General features: G+C 32.6%; 2 protein-coding genes and 1 pseudogene across 2 annotated transcripts; 1 reads left to right on the forward strand and 2 right to left on the reverse strand.

Annotated features, from left to right (window-relative positions):
* Nucleotides 1–7,136: 7,136 nt before the first annotated feature.
* LOC126845381 (uncharacterized) lies at nucleotides 7,137–7,791 on the forward strand (annotated as a pseudogene).
* A 946-nt stretch (nucleotides 7,792–8,737) lies between these two features.
* Nucleotides 8,738–19,565, reverse strand: LOC126845371 (dynein axonemal heavy chain 6). Its single transcript, XM_050584029.1, has 24 exons — nucleotides 19,146–19,565; nucleotides 18,641–19,065; nucleotides 18,431–18,569; nucleotides 17,823–18,359; nucleotides 17,513–17,764; nucleotides 17,020–17,455; nucleotides 16,290–16,962; nucleotides 15,767–16,213; nucleotides 15,461–15,633; nucleotides 14,509–15,400; nucleotides 14,200–14,445; nucleotides 13,902–14,139; nucleotides 13,328–13,816; nucleotides 13,094–13,266; nucleotides 12,854–13,034; nucleotides 12,565–12,744; nucleotides 11,721–12,497; nucleotides 11,425–11,665; nucleotides 11,047–11,349; nucleotides 10,832–10,983; nucleotides 10,423–10,770; nucleotides 10,262–10,354; nucleotides 9,032–9,350; nucleotides 8,738–8,967 (listed from the first exon to the last, which is right to left on the reverse strand). The coding sequence occupies exons 1-24, from the start codon at nucleotides 19,563–19,565 to the stop codon at nucleotides 8,738–8,740; spliced, it is 8,364 nt and encodes a 2,787-aa protein (XP_050439986.1).
* Nucleotides 19,566–19,807: 242 nt separating this feature from the next.
* On the reverse strand, nucleotides 19,808–22,077 carry LOC126845383 (dynein axonemal heavy chain 6-like). The gene is made up of 6 exons (XM_050584037.1): nucleotides 21,995–22,077; nucleotides 21,798–21,927; nucleotides 21,640–21,741; nucleotides 21,421–21,570; nucleotides 20,544–21,353; nucleotides 19,808–20,476 (listed from the first exon to the last, which is right to left on the reverse strand). The coding sequence occupies exons 1-6, from the start codon at nucleotides 22,075–22,077 to the stop codon at nucleotides 19,808–19,810; spliced, it is 1,944 nt and encodes a 647-aa protein (XP_050439994.1).
* Nucleotides 22,078–22,716: the final 639 nt, after the last annotated feature.

The following is a 22,716-nucleotide window of genomic DNA, read 5'->3' on the forward strand; positions in this document are numbered from 1 at the left end:
GTGGCGTCCAGGACGCCAACTCCTCCGGTACGCCCGTTCCATCGACCGACGACCGTCCAGGTGGGAAAGACGGTGCGTTTTGTCGGCAGCGGAAAGCCAGCGACGGCGGGACCTCCCAGGGCAAAGGGGACCGTCCCGAAAAAAACCAGAACCCCTTCGGCGAAGCGAAAGTCGGCTCTCCGTCTCCGGGCATTCCGTCAGGCGAAGAAGGAGCAGACAGCTCAACCCCAGAAGCCGACACCATTTACCTCGCAGCAGTTTAGACTGGAAAAACCGGACCATGGGGACGCCGGGCCATCTAGAGACGTGCGCGCCGAGGAACAGCCGACGAGCGACCCGATCCACCCCGAGGTCACCCCGGTGGAGGCCGCCGTCGACCCGCCACCCACTGTCTCAGCGGAAGAGGAAACCCCATCGCTGGAGCAGGAGCTCGAGGAGATGGCCGAAATGGACTGGACGAAGACGGACACCGAACCGGAAGACTTCCAGTCCTGTCCTACTAGCCCTATCGACAAGCCACTGTAGGGCGATCCGCCATACCGTAGTCCGCCATCGGTACCTTACAATAGGTCCTGAGGGCGAGTTGATAAGGGACTAATCCTTCTCGGCCCTGTTAGCTACACCACTACCCGACGGATTGACGGCTTGGCGGGGGAGGGTTGACATGGCCCGTGATACATATTACTAATAGGACGCCGCGCACTGCGGCGTACTATTAGTGATATGCCACGGGCCGCGACACTTTACCGCCACAATCCGTCCGGCAGACACGAACTGACTGGCTGACCACCACTCTCTACCTAGGGTGCAAAGTCCAGTTCGGACGCCGGCATAGCGCGGCGAATATAATGGGTAGCTAATCACTTCCCGATACGACGCGCGACCGACGACTTACCGTTTTCCCAACGTATTCCGTCCGCCCTCGTATCACCTAGAATTAATTCGACGCCTTATCCCGACTTAACTTCTAGCGACCCCCCCACGACTAGCCCGCTAGTTCGATCATTCCGGATCCGTCCGCGTTTTTATAAACTTTAATTTTAAACCTATTTTATATATTGCGTGGTCGAACAATAAACAGTGTTTACGCCGCAACCCCGTGTTGAACTTATTGACTTAACCCCAACCCGTGAGTTGCGTCCACACACGACCGCGTCAACAATGCATGGAAATTTAAATTTAACGTTAACACCTGGGAAAGAATTATGCAATTATTGAGTGATCCATCTGATAGCCTAAATATAAGTGTTGAACATAATGATCCTACTTATGAGCCTATGGAAGATAGTTTAAAATCGATTAATGATGCTTGTTGTAATTTAGGATTATCGCCCATCTCATTACAACATTTAACAAAGAAACGCGACCGATTAATATTATGTATATTTCTAGTAAAACATTTTTTTTTACTAATGTTAAAAACTTATACCTTTTTTTGTCATTTTTTCGTGCACCAAAATGAATGTTTTACTGAAAAATGTGTATTATGTGTCAAATAACAAAATACTTATCGTTATGAATTTTAGCTTTATGAAATTATTTCAAAGTTTTGTGAAAATCAATTAAAAAAAACATCCACGGGATCAACTTTGTTTATTGTGCATTGGAAAACTACACACAGGAAAATTACGTTTCCGATCTCCAGGAGTGTTTCATAGGGCACGATGGATGGCAAAAATTTATATGTTTCAAAAACAATTTAAATTGACAGCTTCCCAATTGAAAGGTATTCAGCAGTTCAATTTGTTTATTTTAAGAGTTTATATTAAATATTGGTTTACTAGTTCTTGTGCTAATAAAGCACCTAAAAATGATCTAAATCTATTAATACAATTAAGACAATACAGCGATAATAATAAGTGTAAAAGCGCCGAGGCGTTTTCTGGACATTTATGGTATCTAAGTGAAACGCTTATCGGTCTAGCATTTTTGATGACGGGCTATCAAATGAAGACAAACTTAAAATGGTCGAAGCTTTAAATAAAAAAAGTGAAATAAATCCAAAAAAAACGAATTTTAGTTGAAACAATAGACGAAGATTATGGTTTACAACAATTTGTAACTAAAAATACAAAACAATTGTTTTCGGCGCTCAATATTAGTGACGATTTTTTGAATGACGATTCCAGTACTTGGTCAAAAATAAAAATTATATGTCAGCATATAATAAAGTGCAATCATTATTTGTTGTGAATGATCCAGTCGAAAGAGGAATTGCTTTAATGACACAATTTAACAATTCTTTAACGACATATGAGGAACAAAAACAATATATTTTACAAATACTAGAAAACCATAGAAATGAGTTTCTTGATCACAACAAATCAGTTCTAATAAATATTTAGAAAAAGTTGTTTCTGAACTTTTATATTATAATAATAAAGTATTTGATTAATATTGTGATATATATAATTAAAAATGTATAAATTAAATAAATTGTAATCAAATATAACAGCTAAAATTCATAACGATAAGCATTTTATTATTTGACACATAATACACATTTTTCAGTAAAACGTTCATTTTGGTGCACGAAAAAATGACAAAAAAAGGTACAAGTTTTTAACATGAGTGAAAACTTTTTTTTTCACTAGAAACATACATAATTTTCAACAAAATAGAGTATTAAAAATTAAAAAAAAAAATTTTTATAGTTACTTTAAGCTTAATTGAAAATTGACCTTTAAATTACGAATTTTTGTTAATTACGTAATTAATTTTTAACTTAGGATTTTGAAACTCACACAGTTGTACTCAACGCGAAAAATACTACAATTTAGATATACTAATAATGATTTTTGACCAAAAAAGTTATAATTTAAGTCATTTTTTGGTTTTTTGGGAATTATTGGTCAATTTACTACTTAAAACACGTTGAGCGACCAGTAAAAAAATGTTTTTATCTCAAATTTTCACCTAGTTTCTTTTTTTATGTATACAACAAATTTAAATGTTAGCCATTAACATTTCGAAGATCGATTTTTTTTGCGACACCCTAATGAATATACTAACATATGTCCCGATATGAAAGATGTTGTTAACGTAAGAGATAATGGTGGTGAAAAAGTTAGTAAACAAAAAAGATTAGTTTTATGTAATTTAAAAGAGTTTTACATAAATTATAAAACTGAAAATCCCAATGACAAAATTGATTTTTCTAAATTGACCGGATTGCGACCGAAATGGTGTATCCTAGCTGGAGCTGGTGGGACCACATTCCGTTTGTGTATGCGTTTTACACCGAAATCTAAAACTTATGATTGAGGGAGCTAAGTTGACTTTAAATCTGGTGAATTTGTTAAAAAATATAGTCTGGGATATCTATAATGAAATTTGCATGCTAAATAATTGCAATCAATGTCCAGGTCCAGATGTTCTTAAATTACAATTAGCAGATGAAGACAATTTAGATTCAACTGAACAAATTATTTACAAGCAGTGGGTACATACAGACCGTACGACACTTGTAAATATTTCTTAAAGTAGGACAGATTATTTAAAAAAATGATTTGAGCAACTTATTTTTATAAAAAAAATCACCATTTTATCGCAAAAGCACAATCATCATATTTACGCAAAAAAAAGATTCTCTTTTAGTAAACGAATTTATTGTCTTAGGTGATTTTGCTGAGAATTTTACATTTGTAATCCAGGATGAAATCTAAAGTTACCATTGGGTAAACGCTTAGGCTACATTACATCTCTATGTAATATATTATAAATCAAACGAACATGAGATATTACAATCAAAAAGTTTTTGTATTATTAGTGGCCATTTGATACACAATTCAATTTCGGTTTATGTGTATCAATCAGAATTGAGTAAAAAAATAAAAATAACTTTGCCAAATTTAACTAAAATACATTAATTTTCTGATGGGGCTAGAAGCCAATATAAAAATTATAAAAATATGGCTAATCTTTGTAGTCATAAAGCCGATTTTGGATTAGAGGCCGAATGGAATTTTTTCGCGACCGCACACGGGAAGAGTCCATGTGACAGTATAGGTGGTACGGTTAAAAGATTAGTTCATAAGACCAGTTTACAAAGAATTACAAATAATCAAATTTTAATACCGAAAATGATGTTCGACTTCTGTGAATTAAATATTAATGATATTAAATTTTGATTTATAACAACAAATAATGTTGTTAAACAAGAAGTCAAATTAGAAGACCGGTATAGGAAAACCAAACGATGTCCCACTAATCAGGCAACACCATTGTTTTGTACCAGAAAACGAAAAAACTATGAAATACAAAATATTTTCAAATTCTATAGACACAAAAGTTGTAAATATATTTTAATTAATACATTTAACCTCAAAAAAAGTTTTTTAAAAATTGAAAAAAAAAAATTGAAACCTTATAACTGGTGTTAAAATAATTTCTCCATCACTAAACTTTTACCAGATGTTCTACTCACTTATAAGTAAGTATTGCATGAATTTGGAAAATTTTCGTTCTGTCACATTTATGTTGTGGGTCATTAAAGTAGGCAGTTTTCAGCAAAATACCCATATTTGAAGCCGTAAATTAATAGCAAAAAAAAAATTTAATTGGTTCGAAGATGATATGGGTCATAAGAACATAACTTAAATTTTATAGTAACAAAATATTTAATTTCACTTTTTAACTTTTTGACCTCGAAAAAAGTTTTTGAAAAATGGTTAAAGTACACTTAATTAGAATTTTGACTGTGCAGGTTTCATGTCTATCGGCGGTTAAATTACACAGTCGGGAACATGAGGTGTTTTCGGATAATTTTTTTTTTAAATTAACTACCTAGGTCCAAACAAAATTGTTTGTTATTAAGGACTTATAAAGAATGTATGATAAAAATTTCATAACATTTTTGAAGTATAGTCGCACACCCATTAGGTGATTTCACGTGGAATGCCCCTCTGGTATAACAAAACTTTTCCAAACGTAGTACCTAAAGTACCTAAATTATAAGTCTAGATACTGGTCGAATTAATCTTCTGATCTTACACACTGGCCACGGTATGTGGAAGTCAGTGCACAGCGGTTCCGAAACGGGTGACTTAAAATAATGTCGTTAAAATTAATTGTACCTATATCTAGCTATCAGAATTCATACCTAGGTTAAAGAAAATATTTTCCAAGCTAACTGATTAACTGTAGCGTGTCTAGCTATCTGTCAGATCAGAAACGATCTATGTGCCTATAAAAATTCGGGTGACTGATGCTCCTTGCACCATTAGATTTAATAAATTTATCAGATAATGTTTTATACTGTAAGTTCTTTTGTATTTTAATTTTGGTTCAATATTTGTGTGTGACACAAACATTTCATAATACTTAACTCAATGAATTTGGACTTTGTTGAATATTATTAACATTACGTAGTGCTGTTGTAGCAATATTATCAAATCGTACACTATTTAATATTAAAACAGCAAGAAAATTGGAAATTTTAAAAGACTGGGTAAAATGCGACGTTCTCGTTAAATTACTAAAGCCTTTCCAACTTGCCACTACAATATTGTGTTCTGAACACCAAATTATAATATCAATGGTAAATATTAAAGTTATACCTGATAACACGAAAAAATAATATAAATCATTAATGTAACATTTTTTTTTTTAACTATAAAATATTGTTTTTTAATTTTTAGATTAAGCCAATTATTTCAAGCATGCTTAACACACATCTAAAATATGATAAGTCTGACTGCACACTTGCCACATCATTTAAAAAAGGAAGGTATCAAACGATTAGAACATCCGTTTTTTAATTGAAGTTGATGATGTTAACATAGATGAAAGTAGTATACCAGTGAGTATTTCTCAAATAGCTAGTCTTCTAGATCCACGGTATAAGAACTTAAAGTTTAAATAATCTGAACGTGTGAAATCTCGCGTTAAAGCTGTTGTAAAAGCAAAGCTACAAACACTTACTTTAACAACAATAGAGTAAACCAAACTGGAAACCGAAAAATACTAGATGAACTTTTAGGGCAATTTTCTGATAACGACGAGGATGAGTTTAATAGGTACTTGTCAGAACCCCAAATTAACCACAATAATAATCCATGTGTGTGGTGGAAGTCTCAGGAAACTATACACCCAAATTTATCGGTTCTTGCGAAAAATATTTGTATGTATTCCAGCATCTTCGGCATCGTCCGAACGAGTTTTTTCAACTGCTGGAGGTATATTGACACCAAAGCGCAATAAAATGACACCATGTCATTTAAATGCGTTAGTGTTTTTAAACAAACTCCTTGAATATTTTGTAATTGGTTCTACTGCTTAATTATTTATATCAAAAAGTATTATTATTATTTATTTAGATTTAAGACATACAAAATTCCAGATTAAGTTATTATTATATTTTTATTTTTCCTTATTTATATTATAAATTCCTTCTTTATTTATATTTTTTTTTTTGTGTTGTGTAATTTTCATATTATTACAACTTATTGTTCTAATCTATTATAAAAGTGTCATTGAGACTTGTAAATCGTGTTTATACATAATGTTCTTAAACTATAATAAGAGATACCTAATTTACCAATTAAATAATTAAATATTTTTGTGTACACTACATAAACGCGTTGTACATAATATTAAATAATTAACTAATATAAGTAATTTATTATTGTTAAAAAATTAAAATCCAATCTACGGTTTATAACGAAAATTCCAAAATCTGAATTTATAATGTAAACTTCGAAATCAGGATTTATAACGAGAACTTCGAAATATACTACTAAGGTTAGGTTAGGTTAGGTTAGGTTACTACTAATAATTATATACTACTAATGCTAAGCTTTACAGTTACTAATATGCTTAGTAAACAAATAAAAATTTGGTACCTATTAATATACTCACAATCAGTATTTACGTATTCTTTTACTTATCCAAAGAAGAAGTCAATTTTAAATAAGAAAATAGAAAACTCGTTGAAAACAACATCTAAAAAATCACCAAAAAGAAGTTGACTATGGACTAAACCAGTATAGATCTCAAAGAAGCTATGTCTTTGGCACAAAATACTAATGAAGAACTTGAAGAGATTATATCGAATACAGAAAAACATTTTGGAGATTTTTTTGAACAGATCAAATATTTGACTGAGAAAAGGGACATTGAGATAAAAATGACAAAAATATCAAAAACAAACTAACAGGTGTAACGTTCACACAGACAATCAAAAAATATTTTATCGAGTAGGTATCAGTGTTTATTCCATACATAGACATTTCATTATTTTATTGGAAGAAGGATTAAAAATCACCATAATATATTAACAAATTTCCTTTCCTTATTTAGTGAGAGTGGTTATAAAGACGATTTTATAACTCTTACAGAACAGTATAGTGAAGATATGGAGAATATTAGAAATTGCGATAAGGTATTTAATAACGAGTTTAAACTTAGGCAACGAAAATTAAAAACTATTAGAAAAGGATAAACCGAAAGATGCAATCGACGCTATTTACATATGTAATAAAGCTATGTACCCAAATGTTTTAAAAGTTACTTAACATATTAGCAGCTCTACGGGTGTTTTCTGCCACTAATGAACGAACATTTTCCACTTTAAAGGGAATAAAAACCTACTTACTAACTTCTGAGTTAGGTATAATTAATTAAAATTATTTATTATAATCAAATTGCCCCAATGTTGTAATTTGTTTCAATAGGGAAGACTTAATGGCCTAACTATGCTGTCAATAAACGAAAATTATTATTATTACCCCTGATGAAATACTTGTTGAACTATCAAACAATAAGAAAAGGAGGCTGGAATTTTTGTTATAAATGTTTACCTAAATGTGATTAATTAACTGTGACTAATTAACTGCCATGAACTTTGTAAAGATTTTTAAATGTTTCATTATTTATTAGTACCTACATTTGTTTGATTATTAAAGAAAAAATGTTTCTAATTTTTTTAAAAAATTTTAGTTATAAAAGGGAAGTTTTTGTGTGTATTATTTTTTTAGCCCTAAGAGCAAGATTGAATTTACGTAACATAACTTGTTTGTGACTAGTATATTTCATTTTTCCTGAGATTCCAGAGTACGTTTGACAAAAATTAACATTATCTTGTGTGTATAATATTCAACAAAAATAAGTGATCCATTTGGTGATGATCAACCATGTGTGCCGTCAACAAGTGCGGCTCTTGCATTTAATTCTTTAACACCGGTGAAGAGGAGCAAGATAAAACAAATTGAACATCGGCGTCAAACAAAATCTATAGTTCAAAATTATTATAATTTTTTTTATAAATTATTATTTGTTCCGAACGTTCAAAAAATCGGTTTTACTATAACTCAAAATGTTACCGCGGAGGCATGTGGGGTATTCATTAAGAAATGTTCAACGAATTTCACAAGGAAACAAAAAAGGGAAGGAAACTTTATTGACTCCATATATCCTACGTGACTCGAGATGAATAATTCAATTTAGGTCGCCGACAACCTAAATGGCTCACAAGACACACATAACGATATTAGTTCCCGGCGAGTTTGTGGTAGTCAAATTCAAGTTTGTGCTTAAATTTTAGACTGATAATTTTTGCTCATCACGTTTAATTATACCTTATTCTAAAAGTTAGAATATTATTCTCATTACAATGTAAACAAATGAGTCATTTTTTTAATTAACATATAAACACGAATAACAAAGAAAAAAAAAGTTTAGAATAATAATGTTGCAAAAGTAATACTGAAAAATCTAGTCATCAATATAAAATGTACATTTAATTCGTGATCTGCGTGATTAGAGCTGTTCCTTTCTGTATCCAATAGCTCTCAGGATATTCGGTAGGCAATAGAACAACAACTACGAAATTTGTACTATGTCCCGTAGTTGAAAGAACACCTGCCCGGATAGCAGTTTTGTATAGGGGACAATGATAACGCAAACTAATTTCATCCAATTCCACGGTCGGTACTAGACGCATAACAGGAAGTGGCGGATAAAGTTCACCTGAACAAAAACATGTTCATAATATAATTGTTGACGTTTCATTATCGATTATGCAGGTAGGTACCAGGATTTGGGTCGACTAAAAGTCTGGCGTTTAAGTCGACTCGACCAGCATCCAGAAATAATCCATGAACGTATACCCCGTCTTTTAATGCTTTCAACCCTTTGTATGCTTCATAATCTTCTTTGGATGTAAGGGTATGAATAGCTGTAATTTCTTCTTGATTCAAAACAATATTGCTGAGTTCGAAATCAACTTTTAAACTATCAATCGGTATACTGTATTTTCTGGAATGTCTCTGAAGACAACCAGTCATGAACCCTTGTGGAAAATATAAGCCGGATATCCAGTATGAAAGTGGACTTCCAAATTTAAGCCAAATCTACAACATTTTTGTTCTTTATCGTATTTTTCAAAATGAAACAAAATATTTTTATGTTGAGCAATGAAAGTAAACCATGAAAAAAACTTAATTTTTTAAGTTATATAGCTTTGTCACTTAAAAAAACCACTTATGCTTAACCAGTAATCTGAAAAACTGAGCCCTGCTAGCTAAAGGAGACTCCCACATGTGCTATAACATGATGCACAGAAAATTAGGTTTAAATTAAGTAGGTTATAACTATTGATATTGAGGAAATATAAAATGCGTCCTGTCCGCTGTATGCAATACATATGTGAGCGTAAGGAAAGTAGGTAGGCATAAGCAAACGCATATACAATGTTTTCGAATACTCCCCTAGAAGAGCGATAATGATAAGGAAGACGGAAAGTGGAGAAGGGCGGAAGCGCCCCTTGCGAAACCCAGTGTCTAGTTTTTTTATACAAAATATTAAGAAATCATTATTAATAAATTTCATATTTGAGTTAGATGATTTTACTTTACAAATTATAATTACTTCCGTTCCAGTATTCATTATAATAGTTAAAATATGTTTATGATTTAAATTATCGTTACTTTTAACTACTGATTCCAACATTTTTGAAAAAGAAGGATCAATAAAAACTAACCAAAATATAGAAAATATTATTAATGAATTAACTGTAAGTAATTTCACGATAAGAATATAAGGTTATAAAATATATTAAAAAACAAAAACAAATGTTGCCCTTGGGCCTCGCAACCCTGCGCATTCTTTATCATCTTAGAACTTCGAGCGAAGTATGTAGTATCGCTTATACTTGTTTGCCTACCTTTTTTTGCACACATGCGTACAAAAACCTATCATTGCATCGAATCTAAAAAGTATTTAACTTATATTTAATATTATGTAATAACAAAATACTACATACGTCGATAAAATCTAATCTCATGACCAAGTCTTTAACCCAGCTGCCTAATGATTTCAATGATGGGTAAGCCTTCTGTGACCAGATTTTCGGTATCTGTAATAAATTAATGGATAATTTTACTATAGACGTAGTTATTTAACGTAAATCAATAATACACTTACTGTATTACTTAAAAATGATACATAAACACCCTCCAACTCGGAAGACATAACTACTAAACCTTTAATAGCTTTTCGTAGGTCATTTAGTGATATGTGTATAATATCTAGTAGTTTATTAAAACGTTCGACTTCTTGTATTAAAACTGTGGATAGTGATGGTAGTCTACCCTTATTATCTAATTGCACTATCAAGAAATTAGCTTGTTCGACATCTATAAATTTCATTAGCCTCTCGGATATATCATTTGCCATATTTGCAACAATGTCATCTGAATTCTCAGCAGAACCACCAGATGATTTCGGATACCCTTCTATGATTGTTTGCAAAATACCTTGTGTTTCTTTAGTCTGAGTAAAACATTATTGATTTATATTTAAACCATGTAATTTAAAGTTAATTTGAATTTACTTGAAAAGCAATATTCGCGTTTTCATGCATTCCGAACACTTCTGGTCCTTCTATTACGGGTAATTGATTAATAAATTGTTGATAATCCTCTAGAGTCTTGCAATTTGGTGATTCGGGACAATAGTAAGTGCCCGATTTTGAATACTTATAATCTAAACACATACAATATTTAATTAATTTGTCGAATCAACCATTTGTAAAAACATTTTAGGTACTTAGTTCCATCGTGTGTGGGGCGAAAAAATTCCATAAAACGTTTCTTAAAGTTCTTTGATCCCAAAAGTCAGTGACTCTTCCGCCATATGTAATTTCTCCAGTAATATATGACAAAGCACTCCAAGGAATTGTATTGGAAGCTAAACAGTACATTTCCAATTGGTGCATCGCGCATTCTCGATCACTGTCCGTAAATGCGTATAAAATGTTCCAACCAAGCGAGCCGAACTTCCTCCTTTCTAATATAATCGAATGGAAAAAACATAACCCAAATACCATTTTTCTCCATTCAGAACCGAAAGCTGGAATCGTATAAATATTTAATAGGTAAAGAATTTTCAATAGTTTGTGCAAATTTAGTTACTTATAATAATTACCATTGTCTTCAAAAAAATCCACATTCATTTCAAAAAATGATCTTTTCATATTTGCTTTTAAACCTTTTGGGGCCTCATTTGTAACTTTTAATGAATTTTGTAAAACATAAGTTGGAAATGTCTTTGAAGGCATAGAGCTCAGAAACAATCTAAAGTCTGATCTAACGGATGTTGGGTTTTCGATAAGTTCTTGGACTAAAGTTTCTAAACGCAACATCCACGATAATGCTAAATGACAATTCTGTGAAATAAACACGATTTTATTCAAGAGTCTTGATCTAATGAGTAAATCTTACTTGTAAGAATACCCAATTTCCTTGATCTTTTCCGTCCATAATTAATTTTTCTGCAATTGGTCCTTGTCCTTGCCCCAGCGATATTGATTGAAAATTTTCTCCTATGCCATATTCCAATGCGAATTTCTGAAATGAGTTGAATGGGTCGGACCCAGGACTTAATATAAACACTAAGGGTATCGAAGATGATGTATCATTATACAAGAGTTGATATGAAATAGCCGGACTTTCAATAAATAATTTCCCAAGTTCACTGCTAACGTAATTAGTAATCGCAAATATCAATTTTTCTTCTTTAAGTGCTTTTATAATCATAAGTTTGTCAAACGGCAACAACGCAGAATTCCAATCGACTATCATGTTGTTATTGTCGGGATCGAACTGTATAATTTCTTCGTATTCCCCTAAATTTATTTGAATGGTTCCACTGCAACTTTCTGGAAGCCTTTTAAACTTTGGAAAAGTTTCAGACACATACAGGATAGTCTGCCACAAATCGTCAGTCAGTGTTGGTATATTTGGTTTTTGTCCTAATTTGTCTGTCGGCTTTGCGCCAACGGGTCCACGTAACAAGAAATCCCATTTGACAGGAGTAATCTTCCCCATTTGTAAATCAATGTTGACGCTCAACAAGAAACTAAATACAAGTTTGTGACGTTCGAACAATCCTTTAGATACATTTGTATAAACGGCTTTAGTAATATCATCTATCATGATAGGCATTTTCACATCAATTCGTAGAGATTTATTGCTGTTTTTGATAACATTGCAAAATATCTAAGGTAAAAAGTATTTGTGCATTAAAAGAAAATTACTGATACTAGCATCATCATTTTTATCTTACAGAGTTAAAATAATTTAAAGAAAATTGATACATTGAATCAATTTCAGATAGTTGAGAAACAACAAAGTATAGACAAGATCCTCTTTTCGCTACAGGTCTATACTTTTCTCTGGCAGTAGTTATACTAATTTCCGTTTCTTCTGCATCAATAAGTCGAGAAGCGATTATGATAGAAGTTTCCTACAATATACCATTGTTAAATGAAGAAAAATCGTTTATTTTTAACATACCTAATATAATTAATAAATTAAGTAATAACCGTTTGTATCAATTACTATCGTTTACCTACCTTACTGTTGTTTAATGTCTCAATAAGCTCTTCGTCATCTAAAATGTTTCCTTCGGTGGTGTATAACATTCTTAAAGTTTTGTCTTCCATTTCTTTTAATAAATTATTATCATCATTTATGCTCACTATTGTTGCTGTACGTTTATCTTCTAAATCTGGCCTTTCTAACCTCACAATTTCTCTATAAAAATTATATATTTTTATAATATATATTGATATGATACTTTTTTATGGTGTTACACTAATAATTGGTCTTCTAAACCAGACGGCGTTACAGTAAAATTTACTAAAGTCACTTGAATACATATTTCAGGCATATAATGTGGATTAGATAGTTTAGTTGTCATATAAAATCTGAAACCATCGCTGTACTCAATGTCTGTATTGCCGATTCGTATGAGCAATCGTCCACCCTGTATAGATTTATATTTTATTATATAATTTTAGGTTGTACGTAAATATAATTTTACTGACTTGTATGTATGTATTATTTTCCAGAACAGGCCTTAAAGTCGGGTCGACGTGTTCTTCAAGACCTTCTATTAAAATTGGGTATCCTACTCTTATAGCGCCGACAATTATACTAATCAAGCCAGAATTAGTAGCTTTGCACACCTTTAACATGTTTTGAGCTTCCAGAGCTTTTATCCATCTGTTAGCTTGTTCCTGTGGATCGATCATTAAAGGCCATCGGCTTGCTCTGGTAACTATTATTGCATTATCTGTTGATACAGAATCTCGAGGAAGTCCACAAATATTCCAAGAACGTTGTTCAAACGAGTCAATCAGGACTGTACTCAATGAGTAATTTGGTGAGTGAATGATTTCGTATTCAGCTATTTTTTGAAGCCAAATAGTAGTTATTTCTTTTCGATATTCATCTGTAAATGGTCCTAAATAGTTTATACTTCCAGCGGCGATTATCATGTCTCCAGTTACCGTAAGCAAACGTTGTGAAAATATCTTAATAAAATATAAAATTGATATGTATTAAATTATTTATTTAAAAAATAAATATTCGTGTACTTATACGCCTTAAAATGCTTACTTTTATATTCTTTTCCCATCTACGTTGTTCGTCTTTCAAAGCAACTACAAGCAAATTAGCACGTTTTAAACGCAATTGTGTTCTATTAATATTTGCTTCAAGTTTATCTCGTTCAGCTATATTTTGATCATATACTTCTTCAAGCTTTTGAAGACGTGCTTGAACATCTGCTAGCATTTTCTGTTTTGTTTCAAGCTCTTTCAAAACTTCTAATAGCTCATTTTCAGCCTCTCGCTGCCTAAAAAGTTAAACAAATAATAAGTTTCACGGGATATAGTTGTTTGAAAAATAAACCAACTTTTTTCTTTTTGGTTCTACAACTCGATACACCAGTGAATAACTATGAACTGCAAGAACCCACATGCACATTGATTTTGCGACTTTGGACTGAGTCGCAACTTTTTGAGGATTAAAATCTGGATCTTCAATGTATGGAACTAGTTGATTAATCATCTTTTCTGAAATATTATCAATGTCATATTCTTGAAGTTTTTTAAGAAAATTGGAGTCTCCCAAAACTACTTTAGCATTTGCCCAATCCTTTCTGAAAAATCGATATATCGATTACTTTGACATGACAATATTAATTAATATTTATTATTATTACTTTTGATTTAGCAACAAACATACAGCTTCCATCACAACTTGAACTAATCTTGGAGGCTTATTAAACACTCTCAGCTCATTTATATCATTTTTGTTAAGGGCTTCTAATGCTTTTTTAGCCGCTTCTAATGCAGGCATAGCCAACATCAAATCTTTTTGAGCATCTGCTGCAATTTCTTTAGCTGATTTTGCTTTTACTTTTGCCGCTGCTTCTTCAGTAAGAACTACCTTTCGTACAGCATCAACACTAGATTTTTCTTTTATAAGGTTCTCCATCAACTTTTGCATTGCTTCATTTTTTTCTAGTAATGCCGGAGCCATCCCTTTAAGTCTAGTTTTCATTTGGCCTACCATATCGAATGTCTCGTAAAGTTTGTGTAAACCATTTGAAAATCTGTCTGAATCACTTTGAATTTTTTTTGTTTGTATGATATGCATTATTTTAAAAAGTTTTAATAGTTCCAAATAACTGCTGGGTGTTACATAGTAATACCTTCGCATTTGTTCGAAAAACCGTTTTGTTCTTTGACTGACAATTTCATGCATATAGTTACAAATGTTTGATAAGTTATCGACTAAAATAGGATCTTCGGGTCCCAGAAATTGTTCTAAACTTTTTTTGGCTACAGATAAAAGAGCTTCTGTAGGCCAATCGTCAAACCAATCAATAGTAGAGTTATTCACTAATGATGGAAACAAACGGCATCTACGTCTAAATGCATCTCCAACAGGGCTCATTGAAATAACTAAATGCAGTTTGGACCGTACTCGTTGTATAAAAAATACAAATATTGCATCTCGACTGTCAATAACTCCCGATTCCAAAGCTGGCTGTCGGCAGGCTACAATAACTTTTTCTAAGTCATCTTGCTTAAACAAATTTGGTACCTCTCCTAATACAAGTAAAACAGAATGTTACCACTCAGAAAATTACTGTAAAAACTTCAATTTACCTGAGCTTAAAATATTATTAATGTCTTCTAAAAATTCTTCTTGTACAATTTGGCTATCAGTGAATAAGAATGTGGTGTCTTCAAAATCTGCACCAGCTCTATGGTATAAACTAACCAAATCTTCATGGAAGGATGCATAATCATACGACTTTGTAAGTTCTATTTGAAAGCATCTAAATTCAATGAAGTAATATAATGTTTAATTTGATCGCATCAGGTAATAAAGTGTGGTCATACAATAATAATATGTAGATATTAAAAAAAAGAGGAAAGAAAAAAAAAATTAATTATATAAGAGTGCATTACTTATATTCATTCAAATGTGAAGCCAGTTTTGTCAAAGACTGTTTGCCCATACCGCTGACTCCAACCAACAAAGCATTTCCTCTTTCCGATCTCAATATTCTCGCAATACGTGTTACGTGCTCAATAGCATCAACGAAAAATATTAGTTGCATATCTTTATTGTAAAGCATGTTGAAGTCCAATAAGTTTTCCAAAAGCACAGCTTTTAGTTTTTCGATGTTGGTTATTTCTTCATATACTCGTGAATCCTTAGATACGGGATTCATAAAATCGCCAAATATTAACATGGGAGGATTTGTGAAATTCTCGTCTGTCGGAGAAAACTCTAATACTGGACCACTTAAATACCGTGAAGAAACTGATTGTAAGAGTTTGTGAAAGTATGATTTATCTTCTTGGCAAACTAAACGGTCGTGGTAAACGCGTAATGTTTCATGATACCATAGCCTAGAACAAAGAATATGAATATTGCAACTATTATACTTCATTGTATAAATCAAATTTATTATGGTAACAAGGTTACCTGTATAAACGCGTTAGATCTGGTATACTCGAAAAATCAGCTTGTAAAATACCTTGTATCGTTTTAGATAAGTCTCTTAAATTAAATATGTAATGTGATTTTGCTGGAGTCGGTAAAAGGTCTTCCATAATACGCAAATAAACATCAACACTAGCTTGTACCAAAGCACTACTAGAACGAGCTATAACTGGAGGGAACTCTTCCAAAAATCCATCTAATATCGATGTGAATATAGTTTTCATAGCTTTTTCGCTAGTTGATGGTATGAACATCATAGAAAAATGTCTAGTAAATCGTGGGGTTAATGGATTACGACCACCACCGGGAGGTGCACATATAGAGCATACTATCACATTTTCTATGTCTTTCCAAAATAGTTTCTCTCTGTCATACAATCCACCGAAATCCAACAATTGTCGGAGTAGTTCAATTGGAGGTTGAGCACCATAAATTTCAGGTCTAGGCATATTTACGTCATCTATGAAAAAAGCTATTCGTTTATTGCCTGGAGCTCCAAAGACAGTTCGTTTTTTCTTTTCCAGTTTTGATTCTACAATTTCTTGAGTTCTATTACTATTGGTTTGAGCAGAAAAATTTATCATTCCAGTAATCCACTTCCCAGTTTTAACTAGGTTGTTCATGACAAAATTTGCTACAGAAGTTTTACCGACTCCTGAAATTTTATAAGTTTGTATTGATCGAAATATTTTTTAGTTATACTGTTACTTACCTGTAACTCCAGACAACATGATAGGCTGGTTCATTTGCACTAACCTCTGGCTAACATAAGAGTAACGCACACTATCTACTGTGGGCACTAATAACTCAAAGTATGGAGTTTCTTTATTATATACGAAATCTGGAACAATTTCTGTCCAGCTGTCAAATTGTTTCTTTTCCATATTTAAGTATACGTTCTTTAATTCAGTTCCTGGTGGAATAGCTGCATTGAAGTTGTCTTCAAATTGGTTAAAAACGAACGTCTCAAACAAGGTTTGTGATGAATCGACCAAATTTGCTCCTAGTCCCCATACATAAGCGAAGACTAAAGATTGACAAATGAATTTGCGTACTTTAGAGTTATCCATAATTTTGTTAATCCCATGTGGGTCTGTTAAAAGAGATTCGAGGATTGTACACATCATAACTGCTTTACTTATTTTTGCCTAAAAAATGTTGATACTCAAAAGTAATTTCTAATGTAGACTAAAAACTAAGCAAACCTGTTTAATTGGAGAGGAACAATTTTTTTCGATGAATGTAAATCCAGTCCCGACGTAAGTTTCAATTAGCGTCAAAAGATAAGTTTTATACTCATTATTGATGTCAATAACATCACTACTTAATCTATTTATCCAAGAACGCACATAAGGAAGCCATCCAAGGTCTGATGGATCTACGAAAACCATTCCGCACCTACTTACCGTTGCCGGTGACGCTTGGGATAGATCTCCAACCTCAAATATCATTCTGACCTAGAATATAATAATCATTATTACAGTTATTTCGGAAACCCGTAATACTAAGTCATACCCAAGACGTCAGTTTAATGCGCTCGGAATTAGCTAGGCATAGCATTTTATTATCATCAAGTACAGTATTTAAGTTTTCAATCCAAACCGCATCCACAGGTCCGTCACAAACGACCCATTGAAACTCTTCATTAGTGCTTTGAACAGCGCTCCTAACAAATTTCCCAAGTAATCCATCCGTCCATTCCATCGTGAGCAAATTGACTTCACCGTATAATTCACCCATAGTTATCGCTTTTGGATTAAGTGTGTATGTATTCACGGGTTTGTAGTACGGTCCAGTGATACCATTTTCGTATAGCTGCGTCAGCGTTTTACCGAGTATTTTTAACACTGTGGTTTTTCCTCCCCCAGTCGGTCCGACAGTCATTATTCCGTGTCTAACAATGATTGTCTCTAACAGTTGTATAACTTTAACAAATATACATTCTTCGACTTGAAGGCCATCCAGCTCCATAATATTTTTAACGGTGGCCAGAAATAATCCGTAATCTTGCTCTGGCAATATGACACCAGGGAATAAATCATTTAAAATACCCTGTTGTTATAGGTAAGTACTGGTTATTTATTTATGCAAGTTTAAACTAATTTTGTTGTGAAAATACATACTTGAAACAAAATTACGTCGTCTTTGAGAAATTTCGGTAAATTACTGTCTCTTAACGCTCTTATCAAAACTAAATTTTCATTTATTGTCGGATTTTTTCGTTTTAACGACCCAGCCATCACTAGAACACTCTTAACGGCCCTTTAAATAATTGTTAGTTATTTAGTCACTTAGTTAATATTATATTTGTGTATACCATTAAAGAAAACTACCGCATTCCAAAATCGTAATGGTCTTGAATGGAAAGTTGCTCGCTGCATAGTTTATACATATTCACCATTTTTTGAGCTAACATTTTTGAAGACTCAAAACCTTCCGAATATAATATGACCTCGGCTATAAGTCCGTAATCGGGTACCATCATTGCCATAGGGCGAAAAAGAGCTTGTAAATTGTCTGGAAGTTCAGTTCGACCAGCATAACCTGGATTCATTGTTATGAAAGCTGCGCATGTTTTTATAAGTTTTATCTCTCTTCCCTCAAATATAAATCGCTTGGAATTTGTAACTTTAGCATTCATAATTGTAATCAGCTGTTGAGCAATTACAGAAAGCACCTCAATATATATACGATTGAATTCGTCAAAACAACACCAAGCACCGGATTGAGCTAAACCAGCAAAAAATTTACCCATCATCTAATAAAATTAAAAAATATCTTTCATTAAAATGTAAATGCAAAGTATTATATGCATTACATAAATTAAAATATAATTACTTTATAATCTAGCCCGTCGGAACAATTAAATACGACGCATTGAGTCGCCATGGCTTTGGCGAGATCTTTTGTCGTTTCGGTTTTTCCTGTGCCAGCGGGCCCAGCTGGAGCTCCTCCAAGATTTAGTTGCAGCGCTCCCATCAGACATAAATAACACTTGTCTGTTAATGGAGTTATGACCAAGCGGTCAGAACACCCTAAATACTCAAATGCGTATAACCAACGTGCGTTTGCCATACAAGCGACACAACTGTCAATTTCGTCCCAGTAGTATCGTAACCGCTTTAACCACTCGAAATTCGTATCACTGTTGACTTTGTTTTGTACCATTGAAGTTACAATGTCTCTGGCATGAACGTCGATTGTTATTAGTGCACCAACTACGGCTCGTTGGATTCTAGTTAACTCGCCTCGCACCATAGCCGCTAGTTCATTTAAATTCTACAAATATTATTACTGTATAGTTTTTAATATCTGAAATCTTTTTTTTTTTTAAGACATACGCTAAAACATTTTTGTTCAAAAGCCAAGAGTTTTTTATGAACGTTAGGACCAGGCCTTAAAAGTACATGTATATCACGGCACCACATCATCTGAGAAACCGCTAGCACGAGCTGGAAATTTGATTTAATTTAGCTTTTTTTATTTTTTAATATAAAGTTTTAGTAAATTACTTGACCGGCATGGAGTAAAACCCATTTTTTTCTCGGAGTTTTGTCAAAATCTGTTATTGCTACCATCATAAGTGATCTTAATGTATCAACCATTGCTTCTTCCAGTCTATACAGCCAAAATTCAACATTTCCACGTGCTTTTACTTCCATCGAAAACTTAACGAGTTCTTTTTCAGGGGATATCATTGCTACAATGTCAGTTGGGGGATTATTCACATCATCGTTATTTTTTAAAATGGGTTCTCCTAATTCGTTATCATTTTCAAATTGAATTCTCCATATAGCATCAAAACATTTGCTCATGTGTGGTTGGACAGCCCTCGGATTTCGAGCTTGAGCGATAATTTCTATTAATTCATCATTGGACAGAAAATAGAACCTAGGGAACACTACTCTTTTTGACTCAAGATAAGCTTCCAAGCATAATAATATTTGTTCTAGAAGTTGATTGTTTTTCTTAAAAGCATTTAAAAGTTTCTGGTCAGTGCACGTGGTTAGGGCCGTTGGATTTTTCGATGCATTTTTCATGATATTCCTCCACGAACGATTTACTTGGTTAAACATTTTAGTTTCATTGGGGAGCTGCCTTTGAATATCTGGCGCAGCAAATATGGACTCTAAGTAAATCCAGTTTGTTTGACATGAGGTCCATTCAGCCTAAATAATAAATAATTTCAAATACATAGACTTATAGACGGATATGACTGAAATTTTTACTACATACTAGAACATTAGCCATCATCTCCATAGATTTAATCCATTCTATAACTCTTGACTTTATCATTCCCACGTGTTTGGATGTTATAATTGTATTAAGATTTATATTGACTTCTTCCATTACTAACTGAATGTCTTCTAACGAGCCAAGTATGTACATATCATTATAATCTTTGTACGGAAGCACAATTAAATCTAATCCTTTCCAAGAATCTTCCACTTTTTTTAATAACGCTTCTAATGTAGCTTCAGAGCTGGCTTGTCCAGACACTTCCGCGAGTAAAGAACCAAATTTAAATGCTTCAAATTCTTTAAGCATTACTAATGTTAGTGGTTGATTTTGAGGCAGTTTTACTCCGAGTATTTGTTCAATTTTGTACCAATGTTGATTTCTCAGATCTGGATTTCTTAAAGTAACAATTGTTGGCATTATGTCTTTGAAAGCTTGCACTTTTTCCTTTATTATGTTAATGAGTTCGCAATCGGGCAGGCCTTTTTTAAATTGCATTACATATTTCAAATTAACAGCTAGAAAGGTGTTCATTTGTTCTACGTCTAAGTTATGAAAGTTGTCTTCTTCCCAAATAAGCATAGTTCTATCCCAGTCATCTATACAGTCCCATAATAATGTTCTAAGTCGTACAGCTTCGCTTGCCTCGTCTAGAATATCAAATTTTGTTACTTCCACCCGAAAAAAACGTTGGTAGGCCTTGTATTTATTTGCTTTCGCTTGACATGCAGTTAAGCGATCATTCAGATCACTTAAAAACGCTTTAACATCATTACTATCCGACTGAACGTCTGTTAGCCATGGTTCCTGATTTAAGAAAAGAGTTACCCTTGTAATGTTTATTTTACAATAAAACTAGTCATTAAGGTATTACGTAGACTTCGCTATTAATTTTATCAACTTCGTGAAATAGATTTAATATATTAATATCTATTTTTTTACAAAACTCATCTGTAAGATACGCTTGTTCACTGTTAATACGTTCAATAGTAGCCTGTAGTACGCTTAATGCATCCGTAAAACTCTAAATAACATTTTAAAATATTTTTTTCAATTTAATTAACTCTCTACATTCTAGACTGCAGTTTCTTACGTAATAATTTTCCATGACCTCGTCTGGTATTGGCACTTGGAATTCATCTGCCAAGTCGTATAGGTCTCTTAAATAACTCAAATGGTTGTCCAACTCTTCCAGCTACAATTTAATTTCTCATTATTATAGGCCATTCAATTATTAAAATATCTACTAACTCTTTTTGTGCATTTTTCTAATTTTTTTTTATATTCTACATATTCTTCAGCTGAAGTCGGAATGGTATCAAAATATTTTTGAGATTCGTTTACTTCCTTCAATAGCTTAGTCACTAAATTATTACGTACCCTATAAAAAATTATAATTGCTATAAGAACTATAACAGCATTAAGTAAAAAGAAAGTATAGTAGAAACTTGAGGCTCTTCTTTTCTTCAAATTCCACCGCTGCCGGCTCTTCTGCATGTCGACTTTCTTCTTTTGAATTGTGAACTGACATTGTCAATAATAATTTTTTGTCATTTTCTAAAAAGTTATATACACATTAAGTAGCACTTAATATTGACATAGTTGTTTGATACTATGATATCGTAGTTATGTATATTTTTCTTAGCAAAATGTATTATACAAACACTTTTTTTAACATAATTATTTATCAGGATAAAACAGTTAACTTTTACTTTCATATATTTCTCAAAACAAACCTAATTTGTAATCTTTCTCAAAGTTTTCGTTCTCTAATGCGGTTAATTATTTTTGGAAATATAACTGTTTGATTATACTGTTAAAAAAAAATAATAATTAAAGCCAAATTTATGTTTAGTTTTTTCTTAGCTTGACTTATAGCAAGGATGAAATAACATTGTTGTTAATGATCAGATATTGTAGGATTTCAGAATTTTGTAGTCTGTAATTTAATGAATAATTTTGAAAGTAAAGTGTCTCAATGTTTAAAGTCTTAATTTTATAAATAACTAGTAAAGTTAGTTTTAGCTAGTAAATTTTTGTGGAACATCCAGTAAAAAACTAAAAAGAGTAATGGCTCTTTTGCAGCAACTCGGTTAAAATTAAGAATAATTTGCTGACAATGTTGACTGGTCTAGTTTTGAGTCAGTAATTTTTAATTTACTAAAGCTTA

Source organism: Adelges cooleyi, unplaced genomic scaffold (genome assembly GCF_023614345.1).
Source record: "Adelges cooleyi isolate 19-005CV unplaced genomic scaffold, UGA_ACOO_1.1 ACOO_flye_CR_arks_rails_tigmint_CR_PRNA_784, whole genome shotgun sequence".
NCBI classification, from domain to species: Eukaryota; Metazoa; Arthropoda; class Insecta; order Hemiptera; family Adelgidae; genus Adelges; species Adelges cooleyi.